The sequence below is a fragment of the Caretta caretta genome, chromosome 9 (genome assembly GCF_965140235.1).
Source record: "Caretta caretta isolate rCarCar2 chromosome 9, rCarCar1.hap1, whole genome shotgun sequence".
Taxonomy (NCBI): Eukaryota; Metazoa; Chordata; order Testudines; family Cheloniidae; genus Caretta; species Caretta caretta.
This window is the reverse complement of record NC_134214.1, coordinates 39,867,547-39,884,568: the sequence shown is the minus strand read 5'-3', so window position 1 is coordinate 39,884,568 and position 17,022 is coordinate 39,867,547. Positions and strand designations below refer to the sequence as shown.

General features: G+C 42.6%; 1 protein-coding gene across 4 annotated transcripts in view; it reads right to left on the bottom strand.

Annotated features, from left to right (window-relative positions):
* Positions 1-1,023: 1,023 nt before the first annotated feature.
* Positions 1,024-17,022, bottom strand: part of SLC25A36 (solute carrier family 25 member 36) — a 65,850-nt gene continuing 49,851 nt past the window's right edge. For all 4 annotated transcript variants that reach the window (XM_048863395.2, XM_048863392.2, XM_048863393.2 and 1 more), the window contains 3 exons: positions 13,909-13,975; positions 7,495-7,784; positions 1,024-5,618 (listed from right to left, as the gene is read on the bottom strand). In XM_048863395.2, coding sequence (XP_048719352.1) covers positions 5,425-5,618; positions 7,495-7,784; positions 13,909-13,975 — 551 coding nt within the window. In that variant the 3' untranslated portion in view covers positions 1,024-5,424. The remainder of the gene's footprint in view (positions 5,619-7,494; positions 7,785-13,908; positions 13,976-17,022) is intronic.

Below are 17,022 nucleotides of genomic sequence, written 5' to 3'. Positions count from 1 at the left end.
CAGTGGTGAAAAGCCCCAGAATGAACTCTAAAGAGGAATTCAGGTTTCAGAGTAGCCGCCATGTTAGTCTGTATACATTCACTTCTACAAGTCTTCAGGGAGTATAACTCTCTCTGACAGAGCTGGCTGGACCACAGGGGGAAGGAGCACAATCTTTTTGGTCTCTTTTGTGCTGTCTTGCATTCAAAGGGTCATGTGTAGGAAGCAGTTACTGTGCTTCATAATGGGTGACCCTTCCTATCCCATGCAGCTAGGAAGCATCTGGACACAACCTGGCACTAAGTATGTTGTGCTGGGTTAGTGTGATGAACTAAGCAAGAGAGAGATTTGCACCATCAGGTTTTGTAACTATACACTTGCTGCAGGAGTCTAGTTACAGGCTCAGGAAATATTTTATGGACCAAGTAATTTACATTTCTATTAGTTGTAGGCTTTTATCGTGTTCTACATTATAGAACTGTAGAGGGCTGTATTGTAGCATTGCTGTGCATAAGCTAGCCACTAGACAAAGGATATAACAGCTTGTATCGCTAGAGCACTCTTCTGTAGTACATATTATCCCATAGGATCTCAGATAGTTTTATATACAATAGATGGCACACATTGCGCCAGTGAATTGCAGTCGTGTGTGGCATGGAAAACTGTCTAAATGGACAGCCAGGATTCTGCAAAACAGTGGAGGATGAGGATATGTTGACCAAGGATTCCAGGTCAAATACCTGCTCTTGAGAAAGTGTTATAAAGAACTTTAATACCCACGTAGATTTAGACAAGAGCTCAGGTCTTATCTCATCCAAAAGCCCCACTTAACAGTAACTAGGCAGAACCCAGACATTTTCAGAGACATCACAATTGAAATTGTAGCTTTCAGCTGTATTTATACTGACACATGACAAAACGATTTGTGGGGATTTCCCAGCTAGTCTGTTATTTTTAACATGAGCTCTCCAGCAAGGTATCAAGTATAAAAGTCACAGATATCTATTTTTTTAAAATCTTGGTCCAACACCACACACAGCCATCTTTGATATAAGCACATCATTTTATTATTTTAAGTTTAAAATATAGTCCAGACAAAAAAAAGTTAGCCGTATAATATAAATACAGAGTAAATGCACAAAGTTTACAGCCAACTACATATATGGTCATTTGCGAGTGTTTCGCTACAACTCCTATGGCATAATTATGTTCACATATGCAGGGTTTGCAGACTCTCTTAAATAGAACAATTGAAAACTTACATGACTTCAGTTTTTACAGAGCGAGAACTGCATTACAGAAAATTGGAAAGTAATACATTTAAACTAGCACACTTCAGTGTTATGCTTGTTTCTAGAATAAAAAACACTTAGGAAGCAACATTTTTTAAAGTGTCTCCAATCTGAATTCTCTGCAAGTAATCTTTTTTAAAATGCTACAATCTAAGGAATGTTTCAAATGTGACTATCAGGAGGCAAAAATAAAAATAGTAATAAAGCACAAACTGTCATTCTTGAACGTCTCTGAATTAAAGAGTAAATATGTGGAGTGTCTCATGTAATTGGAGAATTACATAGGTACAATGTCAACAGACCTATGGATAGGTTGACGTTTCAGTCATTCATTATAAAGAAAAATAAAAACCTGTCATCAATCACTAGTGTGATCCTACTAAGAACAATGTATGCTAACAAATCAAAGATTAGGAAAAAATAAACAGCAGACCTTGCAGTCAGTTTAAGGTTAGGAAGAACTTTCCATTTGGTACACCAAAACTCACCTTGCTTTGTAACATTGCACATTGCACGTAAGGATTTCTAAATCCAGGATATTGATTGAGAGGGATTATAAAATACAGACCTATCCATTGAAGATTTTCTGTCATGGCTTTCCAAGTTCCAGCCACAATAATTTACAGTGCTAAGCCATTATTTTATAAATATTCTTGTTATATAGTGTACTGTAGAAAGACAGAGAATTGTTTAAGACCAGATACAAGTTTAAATGGAACATAGATCCACTGCTGCTGTGAGCACCACACACTATAGTGCCACCGTCTGGCTAAAGTGGACACCTGCAATCTTATTATACAATGTTTCTTGACTCTTAACCAGCTGTTGAATAAAGTCAAATAACATATCATATTTAAATAAGAATGGGTGTTTGTTTATATAAATTAGATGGATATGTAAAGTCATTCTCAAATGTTACCCTTTCCAGAAAACTGAGGTTTAACCTCTGTTAGATAGAAAATCATGGTGGTATAACTTAATGTAAACTACATTAACGAATCAAGTAAGAGATGGTGACTCAAACATCAAAGTACACGCCTCTTTCAACTTTGTAATAATCAGTATTATTGAATGTTGCATCTTCTGTTTGCCTCTGTATGTTTTCAAAATAGATACCAAGAAAACTATGTAAAGAATTTCAAAATCTTTGGGAAATAATTCAGAGGTATCTTTGTACACTGTGGTAGCTTTTTAAACAAAACACAACACATAATTTGGTTTAATTGTTTTTGTTACAGAAAAAGTTCACCCCTGAAGAAATTTAAAAGTTTTGTCTTTGAAGGATTAAAACTCCAGGAAGAAGTTGAACAAGAGGTTGATTGTCTCTCTTCAGTCGATAACAAGGAGAGTAAAGCACAAAAGATAGAACTTTCTACTGACATATCTCACCTTTGGAAGCAAGATTCAGTGGGAGCTATTCTCTCCCTGTGAGGCATGAACACACGCACAACCTTGTAGGGTAACGCAAGTGATGCATGTGCACTGAAGGCAGACCGGATCTAGTGGGCCAAATTTATCCCTGGAATACGCAGGTACAACCCAGGTACAACCCATCGAAATGTGGGAATTATACCCATTAACTGCAGGGATGAATTTGGGCCTTGTGTGCTTGCTAAATCTAAAATTCAGCTGTAGTTGAACTACCCTGGTATCTCCTGAAGAGAAATGTGTTTTCAATGTAACTCATTCCACATAATTAGCTATTGTAACGTAGCTTTTAGTTTATAACCACTTTTGGCTTTCATATTACTGCGCTTAAACTTTTGCTGTTCGTTAAATGCTGGTGTCAACAGCAAGAGCTGAGGAGTCTGGCCACTGATGTTTGGAACCAGGAAGGCTAGTTATGAGTAATACAACATTAGCAGATTTCCCATAGAGAGGTCACTGGGAAAACTTCTTAACTGAGGTGTTTTTTTAAAAATAATCTCCTTGTACTAATAGGAATACAAAGATTGCCACGGTTAGTCTAAATGTGTGCAGCACAGGCTATACTGAGAACACTTCTGGTATTAAAAAACAGGTAAGAATACTCAGTTTTTAAGGAAAGCACATCAATGCAGCCAAGCCCCGGCTGAACGGGCATAGCAGTGATGCTCTGTGCTCTACAGGTGGCCCTTAAAAGGAGAGGCAGTTATTACGGAGTATTACTAACACCAAGGGATGCAAGTCTATATTAAAAGATTTCTGCCATAGTATGAAGGACACTACAATGCTCAAAGGAAAATAAAACAAGAAACTAGTTGTTCAGTATGCATCAAACTTTTATGTATAAAAGTCTCCAAAACTACCTGAACATCGATCCTAGCGATCTACTGCAAACAATGTCTTTTTCTGCACAGGTGTTTGGAAATCAAACCCCACACTTAGCTTCAAAAGATCTGTGTGTATTGAACACTGTTTCTAACTGCGCATGACCAATATCTAAAATCTTAAAACGGGAGGAAAAAAAATCACAAGCCAAAAAAGGCCACAAAGTGCATAAGGAGTTATTTGTAAGATAAAGCCATTGCACACAAACACACAGTTTCACATATACTGAAGTACCACACTGGAGGAGTTAATTGCACTGCTTTGTTATACCAGTGTAGTGGCATTTATAGATAGAAAGCTACTGCCGCAAAAATCACTGTGAACATCTTATCCGAAGGGCAGCAGATTTAATCTTGGAAGTATTCAAGGTCTACGTGTGAGTCTGAAAAACTACGCAGAATGTGAAACTTATTTCTCATACTCTGGAGCTGGAAAATTTGGTAAGTTACGGCAGAACAAGTAACCAAACTAGCTAAGATATGGTGTCAAACATAATGCATTATTCTGTAACTAGTATTACAAAACATCAATTAAAACCAATGCCTGAATATTCAGATAATTGAAAGGACAGAGTTATACTGTTATCCGCAGTTCTGCACCCAGCTTTAGGTTGAAACAAGGGACACAGCAACTTTTAAGGGGAATGTTTAAACAAAATATTCTCAATTACCATCTTCTCCATCACTCTGCAAGTAGCTGGGGTTTCACTGAAAATGATTTACAGCAACTCCAAACTTGTTACTACACAGAAATTTATCTATGTGCTTTCCTATAGCTTTACACATGGTGAAGTATGTGCCCTCCTCCTTTAACCCAGGAGAAGTGTTGGTACTCTAGTCACTAGTTTTAGGCTAAGCCTTGCAGGAAGAAGCTTTAGTATAATAAAGCTGCTTTTAGCTTGCATGAAGCTGTGTTTGATTGAACATTATTATATATCCTGCATCATGTAAAGCAGGTTCACTTGTTAGAATTTAACACTTCATTAAGACTCCTTAAAGACACTGTTCTGCAATTCCCTGTGTTAGTAGTGTGAGTCACATTACAGATCAGGTGAGGAGAATCCATGATCTGTTGTAACAGTACAACTTATGATCCTCCTTAGATTCTAAAAGGGAGCAGAGATCTATGATAATGAAAGCAAGAGGACTCAGCAGAACTGGAAATCCAAGCATGCCAATACTAAGAGACCGGTATCCCACAGAGTTAAGCAATGAGAACTTCTCACACAATAACTTAGAATGTACCTCAATATCACCTTTTGTAGCGACAGAACAGTTCAATTTTAGGTCCCTGTGCCACATTCCTTGAGACAGAAACACAGAAGTTGCATGCTGCGACTACTAGCTCAGTCTCATCAATTTGAGACTTCAGATGGAGTTGAAGAGAAGTTTCAGACATACAAAGTTATGAATCTATGCTTTCATCCTCCTCACCTTAGCAGGTATTATATACTGAAACAAAATGTATTGAAGACCAAACATTATGAGTGGACAAAGCTATCCCTTGCAATAGAATACAATATATGACCCTCTCCCTCCAAATCACTGAAGCTCATGGTTTTGCATCACGTAAATTAACACATGGAGAGAAAATAGCAATTTTGAAGTAAGATGTGTTTAAAGGCATTCCCCTTGGAGCAGCTTCTTTGTCACATGGTCACAAAAGGACCATACAATAAGGCAGCAAATTGATCATGGTTGCCTATAACCAATCTTCTATTTCGTCCACAGCTGCCTGTTCCTGATCGATAATTTTCTTCTGCCTACCACATTGGCATTGATATTTGGTGGTCCACTGCAATCTTTTGGTCTTCCACCTTCCTAGAGATAGCCTTGTAACATTGCTATCCATTCAGTAAGTAGACTACCACTTCATAGGTTGACATCATTATAGCTGTGTTTGGAATCTGTCTGATCAGATGTGTAGTTAGACCACGGTACAGGGATCCATACCCTTCTTCTCGCACAAGCAAAGATAGTGTCTGGAAGAAAGCTCTGTATTTTGTTCCCTCTTCACGTAGTCTTGTTCGTACAACCTCTGTGTAAAGAAAGTAACACTTGGTTATTTTGGTCATCACATTGCAATAAATGTAATGAAAACAAATTAATCAATTTAGCTGGCATAACCCCTCAACATTGTACACTCTTTAGATAGTACAGTAACGACTCACTAAAGTCGTCCCGGTTAATGTTGTTTCGTTGTTCTGTTGCTGCTCAATTAGGGAACATGCTCGTTTCAGGTTGTGCAATGCTCCCTTATAACGTCGTTTGGCAGCCGCCTGCTTTGTCCATTGCTTGCAGGAAGAGCAGCCCGTTGCAGCTGGCTGGTGGGGCTTGGAACCAGGGTGGACCGGCAGCCCCCCTATCAGCTCCCCACTCCCTTAAGTTCCCTGTGCAGCAGCCACCCAGCAGGCTATCAATTACCAGCAGTTCAGCTGTCCCTCCCCCCACTGCCACGTGCTGCTCCTGCCTTCTGCCTTGCAGCTTCTCTCCAGGGCCTCCTGCTAGCTGTGTGTGGGGAGGGGGTGGCAGAAGAGGGGGACTAATGTCAGGGTGTCCCCCTCCACCCTGCTCCTGCACCCCACTTGCCCCATCTTCCATAGAGTGGAGGGGGACACGACAGGGTTCAGAAGGGAGGGAGCTTCCTGGCAGCAGCTGCCGTCTGAGCTTGCTGATTAACTTAACAAGGCAGTGTACTTAGAGAGGGGTCAGTGTACTTAAAGGAGCAATGCGCCTCTCTCTCTCTCTCTCTCACACACACACACACACACACACACACGGTGAGTGTCTCTGTCCGTCTGTCATGCTGTCTCCCCTCCCTCCATTCGTGCTGCCTTGTAGAGTGTGAAGCTACATTAACAACGAGTTAACCCTTGAGGGCTCAGCCAATTGCTAGTTCATCATTTAGCAGTAAGGCATCCCCTGGGAAATATCCCACCTGACGTCACCACCTCAACCAAGCTTCACACTCATCATCGCTGTGTACCAGTATTAAATTGTTTGTTTAAAACTTATACTGTGTGTGTGTGGATAGTCTTTTGTCTGGTGAAAAAAAATTCCCTGGAACCTAACCCCCCATTTACATTAATTCTTATGGGGAAATTGGATTTGCTTAACATCATTTTGCTTAAAGTCGCATTTTTCAGGAACATAATTACAACATTAAGTGAGGAGTTACTGTAGGTAAAAAAGCCAACATGGCAATTACCTGGGCTGGGAATCTGGAAGAAAAAAAGACAAGCCATGTCCTTTCAAGAGCAAAATAGCCTAAAAGTTTAGCTACTTCCAGATGCCCAGTTAATGAGGTGAAGTAATGGTGCTTTGAGTGGCCCAGGTCAAACAAACCACTGTAGCATGTGAATAATCACAACTGTTTCACCTTAAAATTAAGCACATTCTTAAGTGCTTTGCTAGATTGAGACAGAGTAAGCAGCATTACTGGGGAAAACTGAGCAAAAGAATGGCATAGTGAAAGATTGGAGATCTTGCTGACATATCTCCCAAAACATTAAAAAGGAAAAGCAAGAGCTCTGTTGATTAGTTACTTGAAACTTACACAAATAATGAGCATAATATAGGAGTCCAAACAAAGGCTTAGTGTCCCTGAACCCGTGTGGACTGGATTGCAGCTGTTCCTTGGTATAAATTAATGTTACTGCCCAAAGGGATCAGACTAAATATCTGTTTAGAAATACTTTTATGCTGATTTCTGAATACTGTAGCCTCTGGCTGATTTGCTGAATCATAAATTGCCCATGCCAATTTTCTAAACCAAACAATAGACAGAAGTGTAGCTAAAACAAAGTATTCCTTTACTGAGACCTGATCCAGAGCACGCTGAAAATCAATCAAAAGGCTCCTGCTGACTTCTTTGGGCTTTGGCTCAGGCTCTTAAGGAACAACTTTGCCCTTACCATGTGGATATGCTATCGATGTGGCACAGGTTTTGGAAGTGGCAGCAGCCATCATCATTCCAACGAAGTCTGAAGCTTCTTTTACAGATTCATCCTCATTGTCCATACTAGAAGCAGTCTTAAATTCCAGTAGTTTTCGCTTAATACTCTCGTAAATAACAAAATGAATAACAGTCTCAGATATGCCTGCGTAGGAGGCCGACATTCCTCTGTAAAAGCCTTTAATTCCATCTGAATGATAGACTTTTCGCACACATTCGAAAGCACTCATTCGCTTTTCTCCACGATTCCTGAAAGAGAAGGAACATTGAACTGGTTCACAATAATCATTTAAAATGATTAATTACATAGTGTTTTGCTATAAACATGAGACCTTTGGATATAGCTGGAAAAGCAATGCAAAGAAGCTCCAATTCAAAAGTGTTTAAGAACATGCACAATTTCAGCACTCAAGTCGTCCCACTGACTTCAGTATTACACGTGCTTAAGTACTTTGCTGAATCAGGGTGAAAGGATGCACTGAATACTTAAAGGATTGTGGAGTCTCAGACAAATCTCCAGACCTTCTCATCTTCAAAGTTCGAAAATCAGCCTGAACCAGAGACAACCAAGGTATATAAATGCACGACCATTTGAAAGTTAAGACTAAGGAGCTGAAAGCCCCAGTTACCTACAGTATGTTACTTATTACAAGACAATAGCTTAACGTCAAAAGGAGCAAACAAACCATTAAACAGTAATTCATTATATAAACTGATCCCACTAAGCCACAATTGAGGTCAAATAATTATGCACACTGGGTCCAGCAGATTTTGTACTTGTAGGACACAAAAAGAAAGTTTTAGTCCTCAACATCCCCAACTTGCACATGAAAGTTCAGCTGATCATTTATATTAGAAAATAAAACAATGTGTATATACCGCACATAATGTAACACAGGATCAGTTAATAATGGATTAATTTAATAAACTTGTTTCCACTTGCTGATGTTTCACAAAGTACAAGTGGAGAAAATACACTTAACATGGAGTTATACAGAAGGAGTATGAATCCACAATTCATTGGCTACCTGCATCACTTAAATAGATTCTGCCACCAGAGGTCTCTTGTAGTATTGAGTAAATTGTACAAATAATGCAGGACATTGCCCTTTAACTACTGCTAGAGACATTTGGGACTGTATTTTATGTTGCCCTGACGCCTTTCTGAATTAAGGCATATGAACTCTGGCCTATATAGAATAGTTCCTTGCCTTACAGTAACTGATTCTTCCAGAATTTTGTCTTGTGGATCCCCACGTCAGGAGGCTAGCAAGCAGGGCCCACATGCAAGGTGGGATTTAACTACCACTAGCTAAAGACTGAATGTAAAACTGATGACACAAATTTTGCTTCTGATCTGGAGGCCAGGTCAATGATGTTTAATAAAAACAAGAGGATTACTCCAAGTGACTGCTTTGCATGTTTCAGATACAGGGATATTTCTGAAACGTATAGAGGCTGCAGCCTGGGTTTTAGTGGAGTGAGTCTTGATGTTAGAGGAACGGGTCCTCCTGCCATTTGGTGTCAGACAGAAATACACTGCATAATCCATTTAGATATGCTTGTTCTTTAACTACCTTGCTTAATGTAATAAAGAGGTGAGGGCATCGTCTCGGTGTACAGCTACACTAAAGCAAGGAGCCAGCGTCCCAGCCTGGGCAGACAGACAAGCTTGAGGAAAACTAGCAGCAACGCACTAAAAATAGCAGTGTGGACATTGCAGCATGGGTGGAAGCTTGATCTAGCCACCACAGCTTGGACACACCTCAGCCCAAGCCCGGAACCCCTCCTGCACCCCAAATCCCTCATCCCTGAACCCACCCCAGAGCCCGCACCCACAGCCCAGAGCGCATACCCTCTCCCACCATGCAACCCCCTGCCCCATCCCAGAGCCCGCTCCCCACATTCTGAACTGCTTGGCCCCACCTTCCTGCTAGGAGCCCCCTCCTTCACCCTAAGCCCCTCATACCCAGCCCCATCCCAGGGCCCTCCCCCACCACCGCAACTCCCTGCCCCAGCCTGGTGAAAATGAGTGAGTGAGTGAAGGTGGGGGAGAGCAAGCAATGGAGGGAGGGGGGGATGGAGTGGCAGGGCGGGGCCTTGAGGAAGGGGCAGGGCAAGGGTATTTAGTTTTCTGCAATTAGAAAGTTGGCAGTCCTAATCCAGCTATCTGTCACCATAGGGACTATTCAGTGCAGGATCAAGTGAAACTAGTGCAAGTCTGTCTACCCAAGCCGGGATGCACATTCCCAGTTGCAGTGCAGAGGTACTTTAAAAGTTCTCATTTTATCCAGATAATATAACAGGGCCCTGGTGATGTCCATAGTGTGCAGTTTCTTTTCCCTTGGAGTGGAGGAGGGTTTAGGAAAGAAGATAGGAGGAACAACTGCTTTAGATGACGTTCAGAGGCAATTCTAGAAATAAGTTTATGTTGAAATCTTAAAATCACTTTATCTCTGTGGATTATCATGTAATGAGGGTTGGCCCTAAGCACTTGGAGTTTCCTGCTTGCATAAGGACCACCAGAAAAACTCCCTTTAACAATTTCCAAGGATACAGAGTATTACTGAACTGGAGGGTGGCATGCTGAACTTGTAGCAAGGTGAACCTTGATTGAACTGATAGAATCTGAGAAATTTAATAGTAACCTGGGCATGAAGGACAGAGGCTATCACAGGGACCCGCAGCAGTGCCGTGAAACTTAAGGAGCTGAGGCAAGCCTACCAAAAAACTGAAGAAAACCTACAACTACCCCACCTCTATATGTGGACTCCTGCAAGGGAGTCTCACACAACAAGGATGAGGATTTTGGGGACGAGGAAGATGATGAGGAGGGGGAAGTTGAAGACAGCACACACCAGGCAAGCAGAGAAACCATTCTCCCCAACAGCCAGGAACTGTTTATCACTCTGGAGACTGTACCCTCCCAACTAGGGCTCCTGGACCTTGAAGGCGGAGAAGGCACCTCTGGTGAATGTACCTTTGTAAATATAATACATGGTTTAAAAGCAAGCATGTTTAATGATTAATTTGCCCTGAAGACTTGGGATGCATTCGAGGCCAGTACAGCTACTGGAAAGTCTGTAAACATGTCTGGGGATGTAGCGGAAATCCTCCAGGGACATCTCAATAAAGCTCTCTTGGAGGTGCTCCCAAAGCCTTTGCAAAAGGTTTCGGGGGGCTGGGGGGGGGGAGAGGGGGCAGCCTTATTGCGTCCTCCAGGGTAGGACACTTTACCACAGCAGGCCAGTAGCATGTAGTCTGGAATCATTGCATAAGAAAGCATGGCAGTGTGTGGTCCCGATGTTTGCTGGCATTCAAGCAACATCCATTCTTTATCCCTCTGTGTTATCCTCAGGAGAGTGATATCATTCATGGTCACCTGGTTGAAATAGGGGAATTTTATTAAGGGGACATTCAGAGATGGCTGTTCCTGCTGGGCTGTTTGCCTGTGTCTGAAAAGAAATCATCCCCGCTGTTAGCCACACGGTGTGGGGAGGGGTGAAGCAATCATTCCAGAGAATTGGATGTCTGTGTGGGGGGCGAGGGGGAAGAGGGGGGTTAGTTGGGTTTGTGCTGTATGTTAACCCGAAAACATCAGCCCCTCCTTTTAAGTGGCCAATGTGTCTTTTTCAATTTTACTCTCCCTTTTTTTCCTCTCGCAGCTGCAAATGTTTCAACACTGCCACTAGCATCTCCGTCCCAGAGGCTAGCGCAGATAAGAAGGCGAAAAAACCCATACTCGCGATGAAATGTTCTCTGAGCTCATGCAGTCCACCCAAACTGAAAGAGCCCAGCAGAATGTGTGGAGGCAGACAATGCCAGAGTCCAGGAAAGCACAAAATGAATGTGAGGACATGAGGGATGTGCGATAGTACAGGTGGCGGGAGCAACAGGAGAGCTGGCGGAAAGACACAGACCGCCACTGCAGCCCCTGTATAACTTCCTACCCTCCTCCCCAAGTTCCATAGCCTCCTCACCCAGATGCCCAAGAATGCGGGGTGCGGGTGGGGGAGGGAGAGGCCCTCCGGGCACCCAACCACTCCATCCCAGAGGACTGCCCAAGCAACAGAAGGCTGGCATTCAATAAGTTTTGAAGTGCAGTGTGGCCTTGTCATTCCCTCCTCCCCCAGCCCTCCCAGGCTACCTTGGCAGTTATCTCTCTATTTGTGTGACGAATTAATAAAGAATGCATGAATTTGAAACAACAATGACTTTATTGCCTCTGCAAGCGGTGATCAAAGAGGGGAGAGGAGGGTGGTTGGCTTACGGGGAAGTAGAGTGAACCAAGGGGGCAGGTTTTCATCAAGGAGGAACAAACAGAACTGTCACATCGTAGCCTGGTCAGCCACGAATCTGGTTTTCAAAGCTTCTCTGATGTGCAGCGCGCCCTGCTGTGCTCTTCTAACCACCTTGGTGTCTGGCTGCGCATAATCAGCGGCCAGGAGATTTGTCTCAACTTCCCACCCCGCCATAAACTTCTTTCCCCTTACTCTCACAGATATTGTGGAGCACACAGCAAGCAGTAATGACAATGGGAATATTGGTTTTGCTGAGGTCTAACCAAGTCAGTAAACTGCGCCAGCGAACTTTAAAATGTCCAAATGCACATTCTACCACCATTCTGCACTTGCTCAGGCTATAGTTGAACTGCTCCTTACTACTGTCCAGGGTGCCTGTGTATGACTTCATGAGCCATGGCATTAAGGGGTAGGCTGGGTCCCCAAGGATAACTATAGGCATTTCAACATCCCAAACGGTTATTTTCTGGTCCGGAAAGTAAGTCCCTTGCTGCAGCTGTTCATACAGACCAGAGTTCCTGAAGATGCAAGCGTCATGTACCTTTCCTGGCCATCCCACGCTGATGTCGGTGAAACATCCCTTGTGATCCACCAGTGCTTGCAGCACCATTGAAAAGTACCCCTTTCGGTTTATGTACTGGCTGCCTTGGTGGTCCTGTCCCAAGATAGGGATATGCGTTCCATCTATCGCCCCACCACAGTTAGGGAATCCCATTGCAGCAAAGCCATCCACTATGACCTGCACATTTCCCAGAGTCACTACCCTTGATAGCAGTAGCTCAGTGACTGCGCTGGTTGCTTGGATCACAGCAGCTCCTATAGTAGATTTACCCACTCCAAATTGATTCCTAACTGACCAGTAGCTGTCTGGCATTGCAAGCTTCCGGAGGGCTATCGCCACTTGCTTGTGAGCTGTGAGGGCTGCTCTCATCTTGGTATTCTTGTGCTTCAGGGCAGGGGAAAGCAAGTCACAAAGTTCCATGAAAGTACGCATGCAAAAGTTTCGCAGCCACTGAGAATCATCCCAGACCTGCAACACGATGCGGTCCCATCAGTCTGTGCTTGTTTCCCGGGCCCAGAATCGGCATTCCATGGCATGAGCCTGCCCCATTGCCACCACGATGGCCGAATTGCCGGGGCCCATGCTTTGAGAGAAGTCTGTGTCCGTGTCCTCGTCACTCTCATCACTGCGCTGCCATCGCCTCCTCGCCTGCTTTTGCACTTCTGGTTCTGTATATATGGCATGATAACGCGCGAGGCGCTTACAATGCTCATAACTGCCGCGGTGATCTGAGCGGGCTCCATGCTTGCTGTGGTATGGTGTCTGCAGGAGAGCAGAGTTGCAAGGGAAGTGCTGGTTGGATGATCAGTTTTGCAGACCTACTGGACCGTCTGCTGCCAGGACACAACAGCTGAGCGGACTGCACGCTTGCCGTGGCATGGTGAGACAAGAGCAGCCGAGCAGAGTTGCAGCGGAAGCAGCCCTGCAAGACCACCAGGAGAGCAGAGTGGCAGTGGAAGCGGTGGATGACGATGACGGTTAGCAGTCCTACTGCACCGTCTGCTGAAAGCAGTATGGTGCCCGCACGGAAAAAAGGTGTGAAACGATTGTATGTCATTGCTTTCATGGAGGGAGGGGCGACTGATGATATGTACCCAAAACCACCCGCGACAACATTTTTGCCCCATCAGGCATTGGGAGCTCAACCCAGAATTCCAGCGGGCAGCGGAGACTACGGGAAGTGTGGGATAGCTACCCACAGTGCAACGCTCCGAAAGTCGACGCTAGCCACGGTACTGTGGACACACTCCGCCAACTTAATGTGCTTAGTGCATTAGTGTGGGGACACACACAATGGACTGTATAAAATCGCTTTCTAAAAAAATCGACCTAATTTCGTAGTGTAGACATACCCTTAGAATCAGGTTAATGTGTGGCCTTACCAACTGAAATCCTGACTATAAAAACCACTCACAGTTTAGAGAAGAGAATCAATTTAATAGCATCCTACTATTTCAATTATTAGACAATAAAATTGGTAAACCTTCCTAGTATTAAAAGGATTCTTTACCTTGCATCGAGCTGCAATCGCGTCTTTATTAGCCAAATCGGATTGGTCGCTGTGATTGCAGTAAAACCTAAACAAATATTTAAAAGAAAATTAGGTTTGATAATGTGATGAAAAAAACCACAAACTTAGTTAAAAGTTAAATGTACACAATAAGTACAGTCCATGAGAAAAAAACCCCTCAAGACTACACTGATTTTTAAAAACGTTTCTATTGTAGGCCTCTACTGATATTTTATTACTTTTACAAGTCCAGAGCCAAAACTCTCTCTTTTTTTTTTTTACACTGACATTTCATATGTTCAATTCTTAGCAAAAAAGGTTCTTGATATTTAAAAAAAATCCCAATTGTACACATTTCTATGCCAATCTATTCATACACATCCCTTTTTGACACCTTTGAACAGCAAGACTAGCTAGCTAAACTGATATTAGTCAATTAATTTGGAAATGTTTTAATAAAAGCACATTGCAAATGTAACTGAAGTGAATTGAAATAGTATAAAAATACTCTCTGCAGACTTAATTTACTACCTGAAATACAATCTGAGTTTAAAAGCATGCAAAATGAATAATGTCTACTACGATGCAGCTAAAAGGCACAAGTTACTGGACATTAAAGACTTTTTAATATTGAACTATAAACTATAGTTAAATTGGAGAGTTTATTAATATTCCAATGTTTTATTTACAATTCAAAAGCAAGGATTGTTGGTTGGCCCCAGGAATACTTGTACAAGCATAAAAACTTTAAAATAGTTTTAAAAAACGGATTGCATATCTACTACTAACTAGTCAGACAGCAGCTATTTGGGTTTGCATTAGGGCTAATTCTCAAAGTTTTTGTTTTCTGTCCACTTGAAAAAAAAAAAAAAAAGCTTCTCTTGCTCCTGCACAACCAAGCAGAGTAAGATGTAACTCTGGATAAATTTAATTTTGTAGTACCATACATGCACCATTAATCAGGTGACATGTCTGCAGGAGGGAACAGAGAAAGGGAAGAGCTGGACATTTGCCAAGCAGCAAAAGATTAATTTTGATACTTTGTGTTTCCTGAGTGACACACATTACTTGCATATCTGCAAGCAGATGGACCCAGGGGCCTGGGAAAGTGTCAAAGAGTATCTTGTTCAGTGCATTTCTGATGTGCACTTCAGCTACACAAAACAGGGCTTTGATAAGTTTGTTTAAGAAGATCATTTACAATTACACATATTTAAGCAGAACTGCTTGCAGACCAGTTACTTCTGTTCAATCACCATCTACGTTTACACTGGAAACTTGTACACAAATGACTGAAGTACTCAAAAACAGAAATGCCAAAGGATCTTAACTGTTTTAAAATTTATTTTGGAGTTTATTACATTTTTAAAAATGGATTAAATCCTAATTTGAGATCCCAAATTGCACTACAAAAATAACCTTAACTACCTATGCTTCTTAACAGCTACTAAGATCATTCAAATACCTCCAAAGATATAGCTGCAGTGCTGCACCAAAGTGGTAGAAAACTAATAAACACAATTTAATCTCTCAGGATGCCCTGAGCCATAGCAGGAGCCGTGGGGAGTGACAGACTTAGGTTTATAACCTTTCACGTCAATGTGTTTAAACAAACTCCTTCAATGCCCTCCCAATTAAGTATCTTCATGTAACTTGCATTTTTAAAGCTACCAGTGCATATACCTAAAAGTACTCTTATTTGATTATGTTTTATGAGGATAGTTTGATTTTCGGTTTAACTAAACAAGCACAAGTGCCTTGGTGTTACTGTATGCACAGTACTTTAAACCTGTGCAGGAAGTGTAAAATGCTATCAAAACAGAATGGTAGTATTTTACACCCAGTTGGCACATCTGTAAATAACTACACAATATAGAAGGCAATGGAGAATTAGACCCAATTAGCGTTAGTGATGGGTTAGAATGTCCATAAAAGGGCATGGTGTAAAATATCTGTAAAAAGAAAATCCCCTTAGAAACAACTCTTATTACAAGAGTATGTGCCTCTTACACCAGAGTATGTGCCTCTTACATATGTGCCTCTTACAACTTCATGGATTTCACTGGAGTTATGCCTGATTCATGCTAATGTAAGAGGTGGAGGGTAACCAAGCCCTTTATATATTCTTAATTTCTGTAACAGTATTTATTATCATTAACAGAATTTGCTTATTCCGTACCTTAAATCATAATCTTTACACAAGAACATCACAATGGGTTGTGGTTGGAAGGAATGCATTTTCAAGCCAAAGATTTTGATTTAAGGTGGAGAAATAAGAGCAGGAGCATGTGAACTTTCAGGAAAAGATCTCTTTTCCAGAAAAATACCTTCAGTTAAAAAGAACACTAAACAGGAAAACACAGGGCCAAATTCTGCTCTCAGTCATGCCACTGTTAATCTGAAGTATCTGCACCAAAAATAGGAAATTTACATTAATGTGTAGGGCCCTAACAAATTCACAGTTAGTCAGTTTCACAGCTACAAGGTCTTAAAATTGGTCAATTTCAGACGTTTACATCTGAAACTTCACTATGTTGTAATTGTGGGGGTCCTGATTCAAAAGAGAATTTTTTGGGGGGGAGGGGGAGTTCCAAAGCTGTTGTAGGGGGGTTGCAGGATTGCCATACTCACTTCAGCTGCAGATTTTCCTATACCTGGAGGAGGCTCCTGGAGGTGGAGGTAGGTCTCATCTCCCCAGTGCTGCTGCGAGCACCCCACCCAGGGGCTCCAAGCCGCTAGTCAGGGCCAGTAATGGATTAACGTATGGGCCCATGGGGCCGAAGCCCAGGGCCCCTGGACAATTTGAAAAATAGGCCCCAGCTCTGGCAGGAGCTGAAGCCCCAAGCTTGGGCAGCCTGGAGCCTGGGCAGGAGCCCTGAGCCCAGGCACCCTGAGCCTGATTTGGAGCCACCGGCAGGGTGGGGGTGGGGGAAGTGAAGCTTGGACAGGAGCTGAGGCTGGTGAAAACCCCAAGTCCCAGCTGGAAACGTGGGGGATGGCAGCCCCCAGCCCAGGTCCCTGAGCCTGGGCAGGACCCGCAGTCATTGCGCCTCCAGCCCTGGCAGGAGTCACGGTGCTGGGGGGTAGCAGCTCCAAGCCCAGGCACCCACAGTG